This window comes from Mustela lutreola, chromosome X (assembly GCF_030435805.1).
Source record: "Mustela lutreola isolate mMusLut2 chromosome X, mMusLut2.pri, whole genome shotgun sequence".
Taxonomy (NCBI): Eukaryota; Metazoa; Chordata; class Mammalia; order Carnivora; family Mustelidae; genus Mustela; species Mustela lutreola.
Window position 1 is genome coordinate 63,275,052 of NC_081308.1, and position 21,945 is coordinate 63,296,996.

Below are 21,945 nucleotides of genomic sequence, written 5' to 3' on the forward strand. Positions count from 1 at the left end.
AAATAAATAAAATCTTTTAAAAATTTTACAAAAAAAAAAAAAACAAGATTTAAAGGAACAAACTAACTTTAAGTCTCATGAGTAACTAGAAGAGCAAGATAAAGCCAAACCTACCAGAAAGATGGAAATAATAAAGAACAGATAAATATGAAACAAATAGTAGAAAAAAATTGAATCAATGAAATAAAAAAATTCAGAATCCTTTCATGATAAAGAAAATAAACTATTCATAAAACTAGGAATAGATGGGAAAATACTCCGCCTAATAGAGAACATTTACAAAAACTTACAGGTATCACTGTCAATTGGGAAATACTGAGGCTTTCTCCTTAGGATTAGAAACAATAAAAGAATGCCTGCTTTCACTGGTGCTATTCAACACCATAGCGGATGTTCTAGTGAGAGAAATTAGGAAAAGAAAAACAAAGAACAAAGGAAATAAAAGGCATCCACATTAGAAAGGAAGAAGCAAAATTATCACTGTTCACAGATGACATGATCCTATATATACACAGAAGATCCCAATGAATCCAAAAGAAAGAAAAAGGGCAAATGGGCAAAAATCACTTATGTTAATCAAACCCAAGGTGAGTGTTATTGGGAATTCCAATGTATAGCTGGTTGGTCACAAGTCAACCTGAGCCTATGACTGGTGTCTGAAATGGTTGGGGGTGGGGGTCAGTCTTGTGGGACTAACTCCCATAAACTGGGACCTAAGACTATCTCTGGGTAGATAGTGTCAGAACTGAATTGAACTGTAGAGCACCCAGCTGATGTTACAGAAAACTACTTGTTGTGGAGGGAAAACCTCCGTACATTTGGTAACCAGAAATATCAGAAGTGAAGTGTTCACTGTAAAGGTAAAGACGACACACAGGGAAAAAGAAGATACAGGAGGAGGCGAGCACTTCAGGCTTTTCTTTTTTAGGTTTAATACAAGGCAACAATGAAAATATAACCCAAATAAGTGGGCAAAGGATGTGGCAAACAAGTGTTTGTTTCCCAAAAAAGATATATAAATGGCCAATAAACACATGAAAAGTCATCCCACATCATTACTCATTAAAGAAATGCAAAGAAAACAACAATGAGCACTTCATATTCAACAGAATGGCTATAATCCAAAAGACGTAATAGTGAAGTGGTGGCAAGGAAGTAAAGATATTAGAACACTCATTCAGTGCTTTGTGGGAATGGAGAATGGTGAGGCTGCTGTGGAAGTTTGGCAGTTCTGCAAAAAGTTAAACAATGTATTATCCTATAACCCAGCAATTCCAGTTCTAGATATAGACCCAAAACATTGAACACAGGGACTGAAGCAGATACTTATGCACTGATGTTCACACCAGCATTACTCACAGTAGCCAAAGGTGAAAACCACCCAAGTATTGATGACCAGATGAATAGATAAAATGTGGTATATCCATATAATGGAATATTTTCAGGCATAAAAAAGAATGCCAAGTACTGATTTATCACAATGTGGGTAAACCTTAAAAACATTATACTAAGTGAAATAAGCAAGTTACAAAAGGAAAAATATTATATGACTCCACTTATATCTAGACAGTACCATGAGAAGTTACCAGGGGCTGGGAGAAAGGGTGATACAGAGTTATTTCTAAATGGGTACAGAGTTTGTTAGAGGTGATGAAAAAGTTTTGGAAATAGGTAGTAGTGAAAGTTTCTTAACATTGTGAATGTAATTAACGCCACTGAACTGTACACATAAAATGGCTAAAATGGCAAATTTTATGTTTTTTGCATATATAACTGCAGTTAAAAACTGTTATGATTTAATTATATACTGAACCCCCCAAAAGAATTTTACCTTCCTTCCACTCTGGTATTATTGGTTACCTTAACTAAATTAACCACAGCTATTTAATCTCTATAATGTATAGACAGTTTGTTTTACTCTGATGTTTGCCTGAAGACTCTGCTTTAAGTGACAGGCAAGAGTTTGTGTATTTAACAAAGAAAGACAGTCTCAGAGCCCCACAGAAAAGGACTCTATCAGGTTCTTCAAACTGTTGACCTGTCAGAAGAGAATCTTGATTACCGGTTTCTGAGTTGACACCAGACAACCCTGAGACCATACCAGTGCACTTAATGAGGGCTTCCAGGTTTTCTTCTAACCTAAAAGCTTACAGTTTTATAAAAGCAGACTACTGACCCAAGATCCAGCAGAACATCAACTACACAGGACTGAATAAATTGATAAAGGAAATTTTATTGTGGTTATGTATTTGGAATATTGTTGACATTGTTTTAATGTTCTATTTTCTGAATATATGAGAAAATCCTCTTTTTAAATTGTTTGTAACTCAAAACAATTTAGTAGACACTGCTTCTGTAAACTAAAATCAAATATATTAAAATAATATGTTTCTCATTCACGTCCTCCTGATCTTACCCCTCCTTCTGAATTCAGAAACTTTCATTAAGTCTCCCTACTTTCCACAGCAATATAGTTATAAGCATTGTTTGTATAAGAATTTGTCCTTTTTTTACCGTTTAAATAATAGTTTGTATGTTTTTATATTTTTTTAAATCATGGTTACAGAGATTGACAGGAGACTAGGTTTATGTTTAAATACTCCAGATCTTTATATATAACACAATTAGAAAGATAAGTACCATATGATTTCACTCATATGTGGAATTTAAGAAACAAAACACACAAGAAAAGGGAAAAATAAGAGATATAGCAAGAAACAGACTCAATTATAGAGAACAATCTGATGGTTACAAGAGGGGAGGGTAGTGGGGTGAAGGGTTAAATAGGTGATGGTGATAAAAGAGTGCACATGTCGGGGTGCCTGGGTGGCTCAGTGGGTTAAAGCCTCTGCCTTCGGCTCAGGTCATGATCCCAGAGTCCTGGAATCGAGCCCTGCATCGGGCTCTCTGCTTAGCAGGGAGCCTGCTTCCTCCTCTCTCTGCCTGCCTCTCTGCCTACTTCTGATCTGTCAAATAAATAAATAAAATCTTTTAAAAAAAGAGAGTGCACATGTCATGATGAAAACAGAGTGACCGTATGGAACTGCTGAATTACTATATTGTACATCTGAAACTACCTGGAATTAAAATAAAAAATTAAAAAAATAATAGATGTACTCATGATCCACTACTCCATTTAATCTTATATACCACAGCATCAAAACCTAAAAATCAATTCCATTGTCCTTTTTTTAAAACCAAGATATAAATGGACAAATTGACTGTGCAACCAAGGCATGGCCAATGAGAGCCATTAATCAGTTATGGTAAGATAATCTTAAGGTGTAATGTTGATCTTACCTCATCCTTATGGAGCACATACCTACACAATCCCCTCAGGGAATTATCCTGGTACCTTTTTTATATGGTCCCAGTATAAATGTGGTAGGGAGTTCACTTTCCAAGAGGTCAGGAACCCTCAGTAAATTTCAGGGACCTTGAGAAAAGAGGTGCTACAGGTGAAATGTGGTAGAGAGGATTTCGTGGCTCTGGTATCCTAGCTTTGGAATGGCAAAAGATAACAGAACACAAATACAATTCAATTCTGCATATACTTGGAAATTCACTTCCTAATTGTCTTTGTCTTTTAAAAAAATTTTTTTATTGTGTTATGTTTTTTGGTTATTTTTAATATTTTATTTATTTGACAGACAGAGATCACAAATAGGCAGAGAGGCAGGCAGAGAGAGGAGGAAGCAGGCTCCCTGCTGAGCAGAGAGCCCCCATGACCCTGAGATCATGACCTGACCCGAAAGCAGAGGCTTTGACCCACTAAGCCACCCAGGCGCCCCTTACTGTGTTATGCTATTCAGCATATAGTACATCAGTAGTTTTTGATGTAGTGGTCCAAGATTCATTGTTTACATATAACACCCAGTGCTCCATGCAGTCTGCGCCCTCCTTAATAACCATCACCAGGCTCACCCATCCCCCGGCACCCCTCCCCTCTAAAACCTTCAGTTTGTGTGTCTTTTAATTCTCCTCTGAACCACCTGTTAACATCTCAGTGGTTCATTAATTAATTGACTTAAATGTTTGACATGGGTTTAAAAAATAAAAATGGAAATTAAAACTTCAAAAGAGAGAAAATGATACAGTTAGAAGACAAGCAAAGGAAATCCAAAGTATACAAAGACCCCAAGGAAGAAAACTGAAATAATGAAATAAAAACAACTGTTCAAAAACAGTTCTCTGACTTACTTCATTTAGCATAATGCCCTCTAGGTTCATTCATGTCTTGTAAGTGGCAGGATTTCCTTCTCTCTCTTTTTGTTTTACATTTTATTTTTTTATTTTTTAAATTTCTTTTCAGTGTACCAGAACTCATTGTTTATGCACCACACCCAGTGCTCCATGCAATACGTGCCCTCCATAATACCCACCACCAGGATCACCCAACCTCCCACTCCCTGCCCCTTCAAAACCCTCAGGTTGTTTTTCAGAGTCCATAGTCTCTCATGGTTCATCTCCCCCTCCAATTTCCATCAGAATCATAGGATTTCCTTCTTTTCTAAGGCTGAATGTTTCACTGTATGTACATACTGATGAACACATATATCATATTTTCTTCATCACTCCTCTTTTCTTTTTTTTTAAGATTTTTATTTATTTATTTGACAGACAGATCACAAGTAGGCAGAGAGCCAGGCAGAGAGAGAGAGGGAAGCAGGCTCCCCGTTGAGCAGAGAGCTGGATGTGGGGCTCGATCCCAGGACCCTGGGATCACGACCTGGGCTGAAGGCAGAGGCTTTAATCCACTGAGCCACCCAGGTGCCCCCATCCACTCCTCTTTTCATGGGCACTTAAATTACTTCCTTGTCTTGCCAATTGTGAATAATGTTGTAATCAGTATGGAGGTGTAGATATCTCTTTGAGTTAGTGATTTCATTTCCTTTGGATATATACCCAGAAGTAAAATTTCTAGATCATTCTGTTTTTAATTTTTTGAGGAACCTCCATAACTGTTTTCCATAGTGGCTGTATCAATTATACATTCCCACCAATGTGCACAAGGGTTCTCTTTTCTCCACATTCTCTTTAGCATTTTTATCTCTTGCCCTTTTGGTAATAGGCATTCTTTTAAAGCAGTTCTAGGTTCACAGCAAAATTGGGTGGAGAGTACAAAGTTTCCACATATACCAAATCCACTCCCCCTCAAAGAACATACCCCACTACTGAACATTCTGTGCCATAGTGCTATATTTGCTCTAATCAATGAAACTGCACATCATTTTCACCCAAAGTCCATAGTTATATTAGGGTTCACTCCTGATGATGTATGTTTTATGGGTTTTGACAAATGTATAATGACAGGTTTCTACTGCTGTAGTATCACAGAACAGTTTCACTGCCCTAAAAATTCTCTATGTTCTGTCTATTCATCCTTTCCTCCCCAACTAACCTCTGCCAACCAGCGATCTTTTTATTTTCTCCACAGTTTTGACTTTTCTGGAATATCATATAGTCAGAATCATGTGGTATGTAGCCTTTTCAGATTGATGAAGAAAATTATATGATATATATATAATTATATATTATATATAAATATATATAATTTTATATTATATATAAAATATATTTAAAATAATATGCATTTAAGATGCATATTAAAATAATATGCATTTAAGCCGCCAAGCGCTGACTCTTGATTTCTGCTCAGGTGATGATTTTGGGGCCCTAGATCCAGCCTCACTTTGGGCTCCATGCTCAGTGGGGAGTCTGCTTCAGGATTCTCTCTCTCCCTCTGCCCCTCCCTCCACACTCTCCTTCTCTGTCTTAAATAAATAAATAAATAAATAAATCTTTAACAAAAGATTCTCCCATGATTTTTCATGGCTTAGTATCTCATTTCTTATCTCTGATTAAGATTTCATTGTTTAGACATACCACAGATTTATCCATTCACCTACTGAAGAATATCTTGACTGATTCCAAGTTTAAGCAATGAATAAAGCCTGTATAAACACCCACATGCAGGTCTTTGCATGGACATAAGTTTCCAATTTATTTGAGTAAATAACAAAAAGTACAGTTGCTGGAATGTATAGTGAGAGTTTTATAAGAAAGTACTAAATTGTCTTCCAAGTGACTATACCACAGGCAGGCGTTCCTGACAGCAATGAATAAGACTTTTCTATTGCTCCACATACTTGCCAGCATTTGGTGGTATGAGTGTTTTAGATTTTTGTGATTCTAACACATATGGAATAGTATCATATGTTTTAATTTTCAATTCTGTAATGACATAGAGATACAGATATAGAAATATATACATATACACATATATATAGTTAGATGTGTGTGTGTGTGTGTGTGTGTGTATAGTCCAGCTATGTTCCTAGAATGATCCAGCTATGTTCCTAGGATGAAAAAACTGATTTTTTAGTGGACAGCATTTTGACATACTTTTTATTTTTTTTAAAGATTTTATTTATTTATTTGATAGAGATCACAAGTAGGCAGAGGCAGGCAGAGAGAAGGGAGGAAGCAGGCTCCCTGCCAAGCAGAGAGCCCGACGATGGGCTCGATACCAGGACCCTGGGATCATGACCTGAGCCGAAAGCACAGGCTTTAACACACTGAGCCACCCAGGTGCCCCTGACATACTTTTAAAATAAGTCATTGAAGCTATGAATTTTGCTCTGAGAACTGCTTTAGCACTTTAGATTCTGTTATAAAGTACTTTCAAGATCATTATTTTCTAGGTATTTTGTAGTTTCTGTGTTTTAAAATGTCCAAGAGGTCAAGAGTTTTGTCTTGATTCCATCAATTCCTTGTTTTATTGCATTGTGATAGATAACATTGCTTTATTTCTGTGTCTTGGAATTTATTCAGGTTTTCTTTGTGAACAATTTTGTAAATGTCCAAAGGACACATAAATAGAAGATGGATTTTCTATTTTCAGGCTATAGTACGTATTTCTTTTAAATCTTCTATAAATGTCATTTAGGTATTTTCCATCCTTTCTTTTTGTCTTTATTCCTTTAAATGGCTATCATAGACTGAGAAAGGTGAATTCAATTTTATGTTTATGTTCTTCCTTCTAAGTCCTACAGTTCAATACCAAAATCCACCAAAGATATCACATATAAACAAAAGAAAAAAACAAACCAATAACTTCTAAATTTTAGGAAACCAAATTCATCAATAATTATATTAATACACCATGATCAAGTAGGATTTATTCAGAAATGCAATGATGCCTTACTTTTGGAAATCTATTACTTTACTTCAATATGTTAATACTTCAAAAGACAAAAACCATAAGGTTATCTCTACAGAAGTTGAAAAGGCATGTAATTCAATATTGATTCTTTAAAATTCTAAAATAGGAACAGATGGACAAAACATTAAAAAAATGCCTACACCTAAAAGCCAATACCATCCTTAATGAAGAAACAGTATCAAGTTATTATATAACTTTAAAAAGGTTAATTACTATTTTGATTATTTCATAATAAAAAGTTAATAGTATCTGATATGATTATGGTTTGGAAGGCTCTGTAGCCTACATTTACTCAGAATTAGAGCTTGATTAAATTAGACATGAAATCTAGTGGCCTAAGGGCAATAATGTCATATTGAACAATAATGATCCTATTTTTATACTCAATACTATGCTTCCATAAAAAAACAAAGTAAAAAATATTCTTATGCCAAGCAGTGTGTCAGAGAGTCAAAGTATAGTCATACGGTCTTCAAACAATCATTTGACTGGCTATCAAGTACTGAAGTGGCACAAATTTCTGGTGATAAAGACTGAGTTATTCAGATTAGAAATGCCTTTTATAACTGTATTACCGAACTCCCAGTTCCCACTGTACCTGTTTCTTTCAGGAGATTCCAAATTTCTCTACATTTATGGATCTGCTCGAGGGCACGACTCAGTAACTCGGTCTATTTGGCAATAATGCAAAGAAAATTAGTCTCAACCAGACAAAACTTAAAGCAAATTAAAATAATGTATCATATGCATTAAAAGCAGTTAAAAATGATAGAAAAATTACAGTTTAAGCTGAACACTTATAATTTATATACAAATATTAACCTCTCTTTGTATTTCTTTTTTTTTTTAAAAGATTTTATTTATTTATTTGACAGAGATCACAAGTAGGTAGAGAGGCAGGCAGAGAGAGAAGAGGAAGCAGGCTCTCCACAGAGCAGAGAGCCCGATGCGGGGCTCCATCCCAGGACCCTGGGATCATGACCCGAGCTGAAGGCAGAGGCTTTAACCCACTGAGCCACCCAGGTGCCCCTATTTATATTTCTTTTTTAAAGATTTTATTTACTTATTTATTTAGTTGCAGAAATACAAGCACAAGCAGGGGGCAGCCACAGAGGGAGAAGAAGCAGACTCCCTGTTGAGCAGGGAGCCCAATGTGGGACTCAATCCCAGGACCCAGGGATCATAACCTGAGCCAAAGGCAGACACTTAGCCAACTGAGCCACCCAGGTGCCCCCATTTGTAATTTTCTTCATGTCCCAGAAAATGAGGATTAAACAGAAAATCTTTAGCACTATCAATTTTAATAATCTAGGACAGAAGAGCAGCACTTCTAGAATGGTGGTATGAGGAGTTCCATGGACCCTCCCCCTAGTAAAACAACCGTAACTGATGAATTATAAAACACAAACATGTAAAGTCTCAGGAAATTGCCCAAAGGGTAAAAAGAAAATGGAGACACTTCTATTCCAGGAATCTACTGAGTCTCAGTAAGACAGTAAACACCCATGATAGCTGAACCCTCATCTACTCACCATCCACTCCCAGCTCAGTGTGAGTGCTACTTTGGGGGGGTGTGTATGACCAAGAAGATGGGGCTCCCTGTATTCTCAGCTTCTAGACTAGGCATTTCCAGAAGGGGCAAGCTGCCAGCACTTTTCATCCTCCTCCCCCCGATCTGAATTGCAGGAACTCTATTATAATAAGCACAAATAAGAGGCCTGGAGCTCTCTTCCTCTACCCAGTCCCTATAACCAGGCATGGGAAATTACAGTTACTGGGTCTCAATTGCCCTCACTGCAGCTTGCTTATAGGACAGAGTTTCCACTGGGAGAGGCAAGTTCAGAATGCCAGGGACTATGACTCCTGCCAAGCACCTTACTCACAGAGCTGGACTGTCACTCTGAGAGAAATGTGCCATGTTCCCACTTCCAGCTCCAAAACAGTGATATAAAATTTCTTCTCAGGAGAAGCAGCAGCTCATTAGAAGAGTCAGCTCTGTATCTCTGCCTAAGAGGACTGACTTTAATTGGAACACAGCTTGGGGAAGTTCAAGTCTAAGGCTACTACAAAAAAAAAAAAAAGGGAGATTTCGGAGTTGAATACTTAAAAAGAGGCTAATAGCTCAATGATGTCAACATGCAAAACAGAAGACCAGCCAGAAGCTTACATAGGGAATGAGGGTGAGAAAAAACTAAGATCCCTACCACTTTTCAAAGGAGCCTCACATTAAGTGTATCAGACTGTGGAACAATTAATGTCTAAAAGCATTTTTGAACACAAACATGCACATGCACGTGCGCACGCACACACACAAACACACACACACACTCACCCCCACCAAAAAGCAACCATGCTAGTAATTAGTCAAGATTAACATCTGGGTTAACACCAATGAAAGACTATTCAGAAGTTAACAAGGATATCGCGGAAAGAGAAACTATAAAAATAACCCTGCTAAAACTACTTTCATCCCTTTGTAGAGGGGGGGCCAGGGTGACTCCACAAGCAAAGACTGTGACCTCTAGAGAGTGATATCAGAAGCCGAACCCTTCTGTATAGCTGAGGGAAGTAGACTAGCCTGAACTAGCCCAGCCAAGTCTCTAAACCAATAAACAAGCAAGTATTAATGACAACAAACCACAGAGGGGAATGAGTATTCAAAGATGCTTCAATATATTATCTAAAATGTCTAGTTTTCAACAGAATATTGTGAGATATGCAAAGAAATGGTAAAGTACGACCCAAATGCAGGAAAAAAGCAGGCAAGAGGAATTGACTGAAAAGGTCCAGATGCTGAACTTGGCAGACAAAGATTTCAAAGCAGCTATTTTAAGTATGTTCAAACAACAAAAGGAAATCACAGTTTAACAAAGGTTTGGTGACAATGTCTCAGCAAATATATAATCTCAATAAAGAAGGCAGTGGGATAACATATTCAATATGATGAAAGATAGTAACAGTTTTTTTAAAAGATTTTATTTATTTATTTGACAGATAGAGATCACAAGTAGGCAGAGAGGCAGGCAGAGGAGAGAAGGAAGCAGGCTCCCTGCCGAGCAGAGAGCCCGATGCAGGGCTTGATCCCAGGACCCTGGGATCATGACCTGAGCCGAAAGCAGAGGCTTTAACCCACTGAGCCACCCAGGCGCCCCAAAGACAATAACCATTAACCAACAATCTAATAACCAGCAAAACTATCTTTCAGAACTGAAAGCAAAAAACAAAAAAATTATAAACAAAAGTCGATAGAATTTATTGCTGGCAGAACCATTTTATAAAAATGCTAGGAGAAGTTCTTCAGGCTGAAAACAAATGACGCCAGATAGTCTGAATCCAAACAGAAAAAAAGTACACTGGTAAAAGCAATTATGTAATAGTTATGTAAACATAAAAGTATATAAATATATATTTCTTTTTTCTTCTTTCAATTCTTTTAAAAAGCAATTGTATAAAACCATTGTTTTTTTTTTCTTTTAAATTTTATTTATGTGACAGAGAGAAATCACAAGTAGGCAGAGAGGCAGGCAGAGAGAGAGGAGGAAGCAGGCTCCCAGCGGAGCAGAGAGCCCGACATGGGGCTCGATCCCAGGACCCTGGGATCACGACCCGAGCCGAAGGCAGAGGCTTTAACCCACTGAGCCACCCAGGCACCCCAAAACCATTGTTTTTTATAACTAACACACCATTCCATAGACCATTCCACCAACCCAAGAATCACACAAATTCTTCTCAAGCACACACGGCACTTTCTCCAGGACAGACAATATGCTAGGCTCCAACACAAACTTCAAATAAAGTTTAAATAACATGAAATTACACAAACTACGTACTCTGACCTTAGTGGAGTAAGTTTAGAAATCAATAAGATAATACAAGTTTGGGGAATTCACAAATATGTGGATATATTAAGTAAGAGGCTACTAAATAAACAATGGGTCAAAGAAAAAAATCACAATGAAAATTTAAAAATAATTCGAGACGAATGAAAAGAAAACACAACATACCAAAACATATGGGATGCTGCTCAAGCAGTATGCTATGGTCTGAATGTGTACCACTCAACCAGTTCATATGTTGAAATCTTAAACCTCAAAGGTGCAGGTATTAGTAGGTGGGGCTTTTAGGAGGTGCTAAAGTCACAGAGGTAGAGCCCTCAAGAATGGGATGTGTGCCCTTTAAGAGGCTATAGAGAGATCCTTAGCCCTTTCTACCATGTGAAGACAAAGAAAAAAGGCGCAAACTATGAATCAGGAAAAAAGGCCCTCACCAGAGAACACAACCATGCTAGTACCTTGATCTTGGACTTCTATCCTCAAGAACTGTGAGAAATAAAATTCTGTTGTTTATAAGCTTCTCAGTGTGTGGTGTTTTAGTTATAGAAGCCTAAACGGGCTAAGAGAGAAAACTAGCACTGAGAGTGGGGTGCTTCTCTAACAAACGCCTGAATGAATGGAAGCAGTTTTGGAACTGTGTAATGGGTAGAAGCTGGAAGAGTTCAGAGGCGTGAGCTAGAAAAAAACTACTTTGCTGAGAATGAATGGTTAAGAGCAATTCTCATATTTGAAAGAGGACTTCAGCTATCTCCATTTTTTACCTCCGTCTGTACTTTCTAATTGATGAAGCTCTTCTTTTTGGCTTATCTCAACTCAGGCAAAGTACTCTGTGGGCAAAGCATCCCATGATGGGAATTAAACTACCCTCTCAAGCAATAAGGATTGCCCTGAGCCTGCAAGACCCCATGTGACTGATCCCAAGACAATGGGATCTTCATGTACCTACTGACCTTTTCCCCACGTTTTCCTTGTATAAACCTAGAATTATTTTTAGCACTTCCACGGTTGTCTTTGAGACACTAGTCTGCTATCTTCCCATTGTTGCCCTCACTGAAATAAATTCCTTTCTTTTTTCACCACTATTCCCCTCTCTGCCTTTGGATTTTGTCAGCGCATGGCCAGATCTGGTCTGTCTGGGACCCTCAGACATCCCTGTGCCCTGGTTACATGAGGACCAAGAAAGAGAATAGCTGCAGAAATCAATCTTCTTAGAGAACGGTTTGGGAATACAGTGAAGAGAATGTTGGTAGAAATATGGATATTGAAGATCATTCCGATGACGAAGGAGGAACAATGGAAATTGGAGGAAAGCCACCCACGCAAAAAAAAATAGCAAAAAGTTTGGCGGGATTGTGTTTATGTCCTAGTGTTTCATAGAATACTTTTGAGTGGCGAAATTGGACAGTTGGCTAAAAAAATTTCTAAGCAAGGTGCTGAAAAAGTGGCCTGGTTTCTCTTGAATGCTTATAGTAAAATATAAGAAGAGAGAAATGATTTAAAGGTGAAAATGCTAATCACAAAGGAAGCACAGGGGCACCTGGGTGGCTCAATCCATTAAGTGTCTGCCTTCTGCTCAGGTCCTGGGATTGACCCCCGCACTGAGCTCCACATTGGGTTCCCTGCTCAGTGGGGATTCTGGTCTCCCTCTCTCTTTGCCCCCCACCTCAACTGCTGCTCACTCTCTTGCACACTCTCTCAAATAAATAATTAAATCTTTTTTTTTTTTTTTAAAGGAAGCACAATTTAAAAATTTGGAAAATTTTCAGCCTATCAAATTGAAAGAAATAAGAAAGCTAGTTTAAGACGGAACACTATGGGTATGACTGAAATTTGATAAGGAGAATGCTGTGGTTCAACCCTCTCAACAGAAGCCAGGAGCTATTCACACACCAAGACAATGGGGAAATTGGTCAGCCATCTAAACAGAAGTTAGTAACTCTTGTCCAAAGCAATGGAAGAATGACCTGAGGCAGTTCAGAGTTCTTGGGGCTGGCCCTAAAAAAGGCCTCCCAACACAGGCCCTAGAGTACAAGGGTCTAAGAGGCAGAATGATTTCAAAGGAGGAGACACAGCTCCCCAGTGCCACTGAACCTCCCCGACTCCCCTTCTCAAATTCTGGGGCCATGTTGCACAGCCACTCCAAGTGCAGCAGGCTGTTATGCCTGCCCCTCCAGACGGCATAGGTCACAAACTTTGGGAAGTCATCAGCTTGGTGTCCTCATGGTAGGCAGAATGCAAGAGCGGGGAGCATAAAGGCTTCCACCTAGATTTCAAAAGATGCCAGAGGAGACTTTGGAGCTCAAAAAACCGCTGTGGGGTGAAGCTATAGCAGGAGACCCCCATTAGGGGCAACACCCAGTGCAGCTTTCCATCCCAGGGCAGCACAGCTACTGTGAGGGATTCCAGTCTGAACCTTAATCTGTGAGAGCTATAGCATGGGTTTACACCTGGCAGAACCATGTGGATGGGGCCTAGAGGTTTGGGGACACAACTGCAGTCCCAGTGGGTCCAGAATGTGGGACACAAAGCCAAGGAGGATTGTTCCCAAGCCTTGGTGTTTAATATTACTTGGCCCACTAGGTTTCAGACTTACTTTGAACCCATTAACTTTTTTTTTCCTATTTCTCCTTTTTGAATAGGAATATCTATCTTATTCCTGTCTCTCCACTGCATTTTGGAAGCATATAACTTGTTTGATTTCACATGTTCATAGCTGTAGAGCAATTTGCCTCAGGATGAATTGTACCTTCAATCTTACCTCGTATCTGGTTTAGATGATATTTAGAAGAAACTATGGACTTAGACTTTTGAGTCAATGCTAGAATGAATTAAGATGTTTAGAGCTATTGAGATGGAATGAATGTATTTTGTATGAGGAGGATATGAATTTTGAGGGGCCAAAGGAGGAATGCTGTGGGTCTGAATGTGTCCCCAAATTTATAGTGCTTCAAACAGCTTAAGACACAGTGCTTAGAGGGAAATTTATAGCTATAAAAGTTATTACAAAAAGAAGAAGTAAGTTACTAAGCTAAACTTCTACTCTAAGACACTGGAAGAAAAGCAAACTAAAACCTAAGCAACCAGAAGGAAGAAAATGATAAAGATTAGAGTGGGAATTAATGAAACAGAGACCAGAAACATAATAGGGAGATAAAAGAAATCAAACTTGGTTCTTGAAAAAGAAAATGAAATTGAAAAAATTTTGTATAAACTGGTCAAGAAAAAAAAAAAGGAGAAGACACAAATGACTATAATCAGGAGTGAAAGAGGGGCCATAATCATCAAACTTACAGAAATAAAAAAATGATTCTAAGGGAAAACTATGACCAAATGTAAGCCAAAAAATAAGATCACTTAGATTATAATACACACATTTCCAGAAACATAAACTACTGAAACTGAAAGTTGTGGCAAGGAGGTGCAGAAAGTAGAACCTTAGCCTAGTGCTGGTGGGAATGTAAAATGGTTTTGCTGCTCTGGAAAATACTCTGGTAGTTCCTCACAAGATTAAGCATAGAGTTATCATAAAACCGAGCAATTCCACTGCTAGGTATATACTCAAGGGAAAATAAAACACACATGTCCACACAAAATTTCTGTATAAGTGTTTACCAGAGCATTATTTGTAACAGCTGAAAATTGTTAAAACTCAATATCCATCCATGGATGAATGGAAAAACAAAACGTGGTATATTCATATATTGGAATATCATTCAGCCATTGTGGGAATGGAGTACTGATCCAAACTACAACATGGTGAACCTATACGGAGTCACTCAGGAAAGATTAAGTCATATGATAATATTTATATGAAATATCCACAATAGGAAATCTATAAAGACACAAAATAGATTAGTGGATGCCTAGGGCTACTGGTTGGGACAGGGAGTGACTGCTAATAGGTAAGTGATATTTTTTTAGAGTGATGAAATGTTTTAAAAACTATATTGTGGGGATGCCTGGGTGGCTCAGTGGGTTAAGGCCTCTGCCTGGGTCATGATCTCAGGATCCTGGGATTGAGCCCCACATTGGGCTCTCTGCTCAGCAGGGAGCCTGCTTCCTTCTCTCTCTCTCTCTCTGCCTGCCTCTCTGCCTACTTGTGATCTCTGTCAAGTACATAAGTGAAATCTTAAAAAAAAAAAAAAACCCAAAAACAAACAAACAAAAAAACTATATTGTGTCAATAGCTGCACAAATCTGAATATTCTAAAAACCTTTAAACTGTATACTTTACTGGGTGAATCCTAAGCTATGCTAATTATACCTCAATACGTTTGTTAAAAAATAATGTAGGATAGGGGTCAGGATACATTTGTATAAAAGGTCAAACAGTAAATGTTTTAGGCTTTTCCAGCCACACAACTATCTTTCACGTATTTTTTTTCACATACATTTCCACATATATTTTCTTTTATTATCTTTTTATTATCTTTCACGTATATTTTCATTCACAACCTTCCATGAATGTAAAAAAAAAAAAAAAAAAAAGTCCCTAGTGGTCCGGCTGCAGAAACACAGGCCACTGGCCTGATTTGGCTAGCCGGCAGTAGTTTATCCAACCCATTTTAGGAAGGAGATGTAGTTCCTCGATAAATTATAATGGCTGTATATTTTTTTCTGAGATTTGTTCTTTTATTTTAGAGAGAGAGTAGTGGGAGGGGCAGAGGGAGAGAATCCTTAAGCAGACTCCCCGATGAATGCAGAGTAGGGGCATGGGGCTTGATCCCCTAACCGTGAGATCATGACCCAAGCCAAAATCAAGAGTCAGATGCTTAATTGACTGAGCCACCCAGGCGCCCTGCTGTATATTTTTTTTATTGAAGTATAACTGATATACAATGCTACATTAGTTTCATTTGCACAACATATTCATTGGCCAATTCTATACATTCCTCAATGCTCACCACAATAAGTATAGTCAGCATATAATGTTATTAAAATGTTAATGACTATATTCCCCGTGCTATACTTTTCATGTTCACAAATTATATATTTTATAAGTGGTGGTTTCTATCTCCTAATCCACTTTTCCTATTTTGCCCATCACCCCATCTACTTCCTCTCTGACAATCACCAGTTTGTTCTCTGTATTTAAGAGTCTGTTTGCTTTGCTTGTTTGTTTTTTCCATTTTTTTTCTTTTCCTTTTTAGATTCCACATATAACTGAGATCATATGGTTTATATTTCCTTTTTCTGACTTACTTCACTTTGCATAATACTCTAGGTCCATCCATATTGTCACAAATCATCAGATCTCATTCTTTTTTATTGCTCAAAAAAATTACATCTAGAAGAAGTGGGAGACGAAGATGGTGGCAGACTGGAGGACACGAGGTTCATCTCGTCCCATGAACACAACTAGATAACTATCAAATCATCCTAAATACCCCAGAAATCAACCTGAAGACTGACCGAACAAATTCCACAACTAAAGGGAGAGAAGAGGCCATATCAAAGAAGGTAGGAAGTGTAGAGACACGGTTTAAGGGAGAAACAGATAACAAGTACTTCAGAGGAGAGGGAGCTGTCATTGAGAAGGGCAAGAGAGAGAGAAAGAGAGACTGAGACAGAGAGAGAGAGAGACAGAAAGAGAGGAGCATGTAAGGGAATGGACAAGAAGAACACTTCCCCAAAGCTACTGGCTTGGAGGAACTGAATTTCTGGAGTTCTTGCAACCAGCAAGGCTTACAGCCTGGAGGTTTAAGGGTCAGCGGTCTTGGCTAGGATAGGAAATTGAGGGCACTGTGCTGCTCCTGGAAAGAAGGCAAGCAAACAACCTGGGTAAGACAGCATGGAAATAGGGATCTGAAGAATGTCTAGGACATACAGTGGGAGATTATTCCTTCAGGCCTCTCTGGAAAGAAAAGAGCTGACTGGTGCCATTTCCTCCCCCAGCCCTCCCAGCATAAACACAGAACCACCTGAGGGAAGCAGCTCAGCCCGGATACTGGCTGCCTAACTTGCTTACACAAAACCACAACCCCTGTGCTCTGGTGGGACTACCCTTCTCAGTCAAGCCTACTTCAGTCCCAGCATGGAGAGCCCCTCCCCTAGAAGACCACCACAAATCCCTGCCCATACCATCTCTCCCAACCAGAGAGTTCTACAGGGCCTATGTCTTGGTGGAGTTGGTATCAGGTCTTATTTCACAAGCAAACTGCACACCTAGTTAAAACTTGGCCCTTGCAGGCTAGGGACCAAACACTGCCAACAACAGGCTAGGAGAACCTCTGCAAATGACTGGCCTGAAGGACACAGCAGGCAAAACACAATAGCACAGTACACACGGCACACACCAGAATCACTCTGAAGCACCATGCCCTGGGCATGACATGAGCTCTTATTCATAAGGACATTACATTTAGGAGCAGGAGGCATAACTGGCTTTTCTAACACAGAGATGAAAGCAGAGACTTAGACAAAACTCCAGGATGTAGGAATTTATCCAAATGAAGGAACAAGATAAGGCCATGGCCATAGACCTAAATGAAACAGATATAAGTAATGTTCCCGATAAAGAATTCATTCATTCAGGAGTCAAGATGGCGGAGAAGTAGCAGGCTGAGACTACTTCAGCTAGGAGGAGATCAGCTAGACAGCTTATCTAAAGGTTGCAAACACCTGCAAATCCAACGGCAGATCGAAGAGAAGAAGAACAGCAATTCTGGGAACAGAAAAACAACCACTTTCTGAAAGGTAGGACCGGCGGAGACGTGAATCCAAAGCGACCGGAAGATAGACCCCGGGGAGAGGGGCTGGCTCCCAGCAAGTGGCGGAGCAACGGAGCAACGGAGCACAAAATCAGGACTTTCAAAAGTCTGTTCGGCTGAGGGACATTGCTCCAGAGGCTAAACCGGGGCGAAACCCACGCGGGGTTAGTGTGGCCTCAGGTCCCGCAGGGTCACAGAAGGATCGGGGGTGTCGGAGTGTCGCAGAGCTTGTGGGGTATTGGAACAGGAAAGCCGGCTACAGAGACAGAGCCGAAAGTAAGCTCCCAGCTCGGGGTTACCTTGAACTGGTCGCAGGCTCGGTGAGCTCGGAGCGCGGCCAGAGGTCAGGCAGACGGGAGTAACTGGGCGCTGTTCTCTGAGGGCGCACTGAGGAGTGGGGCCCCGGGCTCTCGGCTCCTGCGTGCAGGAGACCAGGAGGCCGCAATTTGGAACTCTATGGAAAGCGCTCAGGGAACAAAAGCTCCTGAAAGCAAACCCAAGGGGATTACTCAGCCCGGCTCCTGGTAAAGTTGGTGCAATTCCGCCTGGGGCAAAGACACTTGAGAATCACTACAACAGGCCCCTCCCCCAGAAGATCAACAAGAAATCCAGCCAAGACCAAGTTCACCTACCAAGGAGTGCGGTTTCAATACCAAGGAGAGCAGCAGAATTCCAGAGGAGGAGAAAGCAAAGCACGGAACTCATGGCTTTCTCCCTGTGATTTTTTTTTAGTCTTGCAGTTAATTTAATTTTTTTTTTCTCGCCTTCTGGTAAAATTTTTTTTTAACTTTTACCCTTTTCTTTTTTAATGTTTTTAAGCTACTTTATCTAATACATATATTTTTTCTTTTTTATATTTTTCTTTATTTGTTTTCTTTTTAAAATTCTTTTCTTTTTTTTTTCTTTCTTCCTTTTTGAACCTCTTTTTATCCCCTTTCTCCCCCCTCACGATTTCGGATCTCTTCTGAAATGGACAGATCATCCAAGCAAAAGATCAACAAGGAAATAAAGGCCTTAAACGACACATTGGACCAGATGGACATCATAGATATATTCAGAACATTTCATTCCAAAGCAACAGAATACACATTCTTCTCTAGTGCACATGGAACATTCTCCAGAATAGATCACATCCTCGGTCCTAAATCAGGACTCAACCAGTATCAAAAGACTGGGATCATTCCCTGCACATGTTCAGACCACAATGCTCTAAAGCTAGAACTCAACCACAAAAGGAAGTTTGGAAAGAACCCAAATACATGGAGACTAAACAGCATCCTTCTAAAGAATGAATGGGTCAACCGGGAAATTAAAGAAGAATTGAAGAAAATCATGGAAACAAATGATAATGAAAATACAACTGTTCAAAATCTGTGGGACACAACAAAGGCAGTCCTGAGAGGAAAATATATAGCGGTACAAGCCTTTCTCAATAAACAAGAAAGGTCTCAAATACACAACCTAACCCTACACCTAAAGGAGCTGGAGAAAGAACAAGAAAGAAACCGTAAGCCCAGCAGGAGAAGAGAAATCATAAAGATCAGAGCAGAAATCAATGAAATAGAAACCAAAAAAACAATAGAACAAATCAATGAAACTAGGAGCTGGTTCTTTGAAAGAATTAATAAAACTGATAAACCCCTGGCCCAACTTATCAAAAAGAAAAGAGAAAGGACCCAAATAAATAAAATCATGAATGAAAGAGGAGAGATCACAACTAACACCAAAGAAATACAAACTCTTATAAGAACATACTATGAGCAACTCTACGCCAACAAATTTGACAATCTGGAAGAAATGGATGCATTCCTAGAAACATATAAAGTACCACAACTGAACCAGGAAGAAACAGAAAGCCTGAACAGACCCATAACCAGTAAGGAGATTGAAACAGTCATCAAAAATCTCCAAACAAACAAAAGCCCAGGGCCAGACGGCTTCCCGGGGGAATTCTACCAAACATTTAAAGAAGAACTAATTCCTATTCTCCTGAAACTGTTCCAAAAAATAAAAATGGAAGGAAAACTTCCAAATTCATTTTATGAGGCCAGCATCACCTTGATCCCAAAACCAGACAAGGATCCCACCAAAAAAGAGAGCTATAGACCAATATCCTTGATGAACACAGATGCGAAAATTCTCACCAAAATACTAGCCAACAGGATTCAATAGTACATTAAAAGGATTATTCACCACGACCAAGTGGGATTTATTCCAGGGCTGCAAGGTTGGTTCAACATCCGCAAATCAGTCAATGTGATACAACACATCAATAAAAGAAAGAACAGGAACCATATGATACTCTCAATAGATGCTGAAAAAGCATTTGACAAAGTACAGCATCCCTTCCTGATCAAAACTCTTCAAAGTGTAGGGAGAGAGGGCACATACCTCAATATCATCAAAGCCATCTATGAAAAACCCACTGCAAATATCATTCTCAATGGAGAAAAACTGAAAGCTTTTCCGCTAAGGTCAGGAACACGGCAGGGATGTCCATTATCACCACTGCTATTCAACATAGTACTAGAGGTCCTAGCCTCAGCAATCAGACAACAAAAGGAAATTAAAGGCATCCAAATCGGCAAAGAAGAAGTCAAATTATCACTCTTCACAGATGATATGATACTATATGTGGAAAACCCAAAAGACTCCACTCCAAAACTGCTAGAACTTGTACAGGAATTCAGTAAAGTGTCAGGATATAAAATCAATGCACAGAAATCAGTTGCATGTCTCTACACCAACAACGAGACAGAAGAAAGAGAAATTAAGGAGTCAATCCCATTTACAATTGCACCCAAAACCATAAGATACCTAGGAATAAACCTAACCAAAGAGGCACAGAATCTATACTCAGAAAACTATAAAGTACTCATGAAAGAAATTGAGGAAGACACAAAGAAATGGAAAAATGTTCCATGCTCCTGGATTGGAAGAATAAATATTGTGAAAATGTCTATGCTACCTAAAGCAATCTACACATTTAATGCAATTCCTATCAAAGTACCATCCATCTTTTTCAAAGAAATGGAACAAATAATGCTAAAATTTATATGGAACCAGAAAAGACCTCGAATAGCCAAAGGGATATTGAAAAAGAAAGCCAAAGTTGGTGGCATCACAATTCCGGACTTCAAGCTCTATTACAAAGCTGTCATCATCAAGACAGCATGGTACTGGCACAAAAACAGACACATAGATCAATGGAACAGAATAGAGAGCCCAGAAATAGACCCTCAACTCTATGGTCAACTCATCTTTGACAAAGCAGGAAAGAATGTCCAATGGAAAAAAGACAGCCTCTTCAATAAATGGTGCTGGGAAAATTGGACAGCCACATGCAGAAAAATGAAATTGGACCATTTCCTTAAACCACACACGAAAATAGACTCAAAATGGATGAAGGACCTCAATGTGCGAAAGGAATCCATCAAAATCCTTGAGGAGAACACAGGCAGCAACCTCTTCTACCTCAGCCGCAGCAACATCTTCCTAGGAACAACGCCAAAGGCAAGGGAAACAAGGGCAAAAATGAACTATTGGGATTTCATCAAGATCAAAAGCTTTTGCACAGCAAAGGAAACAGTTAACAAAATCAAAAGACAACTGACAGAATGGGAGAAGATATTTGCAAACGACATATCAGATAAAGGACTAGTGTCCAAAATCTATAAAGAACTTAGCAAACTCAACACCCAAAGAACAAATAATCCAATCAAGAAATGGGCAGAGGACATGAACAGACATTTCTGTAAAGAAGATATCCAGATGGCCAACAGACACATGAAAAAGTGCTCCATATCACTGAGCATCAGGGAAATACAAATCAAAACCACAATGAGATATCACCTCACACCAGTCAAAATGGCTAAAATCAACAAGTCAGGAAATGACAGATGCTGGCGAGGATGCGGAGAAAGGGGAACCCTCCTACACTGTTGGTGGGAATGCAAGCTGGTGCAGCCACTCTGGAAAACAGCATGGAGGTTCCTCAAAATGTTGAAAATAGAACTTCCCTATGACCCAGCAATTGCACTACTGGGTATTTACCCTAAAGATACAAACGTAGTGATCCAAAGGGGCACGTGCACCCGAATGTTTATAGCAGCAATGTCCACAATAGCCAAACTATGGAAAGAACCTAGATGTCCATCAACAGATGAATGGATCAAGA

General features: G+C 39.2%; 1 protein-coding gene across 2 annotated transcripts in view; it reads right to left on the reverse strand.

The window, feature by feature from the left end:
• The window catches only part of TEX11 (testis expressed 11), a 318,657-nt gene that overhangs the window by 64,592 nt on the left and 232,120 nt on the right, over positions 1–21,945 (reverse strand). For both annotated transcript variants that reach the window (XM_059156761.1, XM_059156759.1), the window contains exon 25: positions 7,824–7,896. In XM_059156761.1, the coding sequence (XP_059012744.1) occupies positions 7,824–7,896 (73 nt within the window). The remainder of the gene's footprint in view (positions 1–7,823; positions 7,897–21,945) is intronic.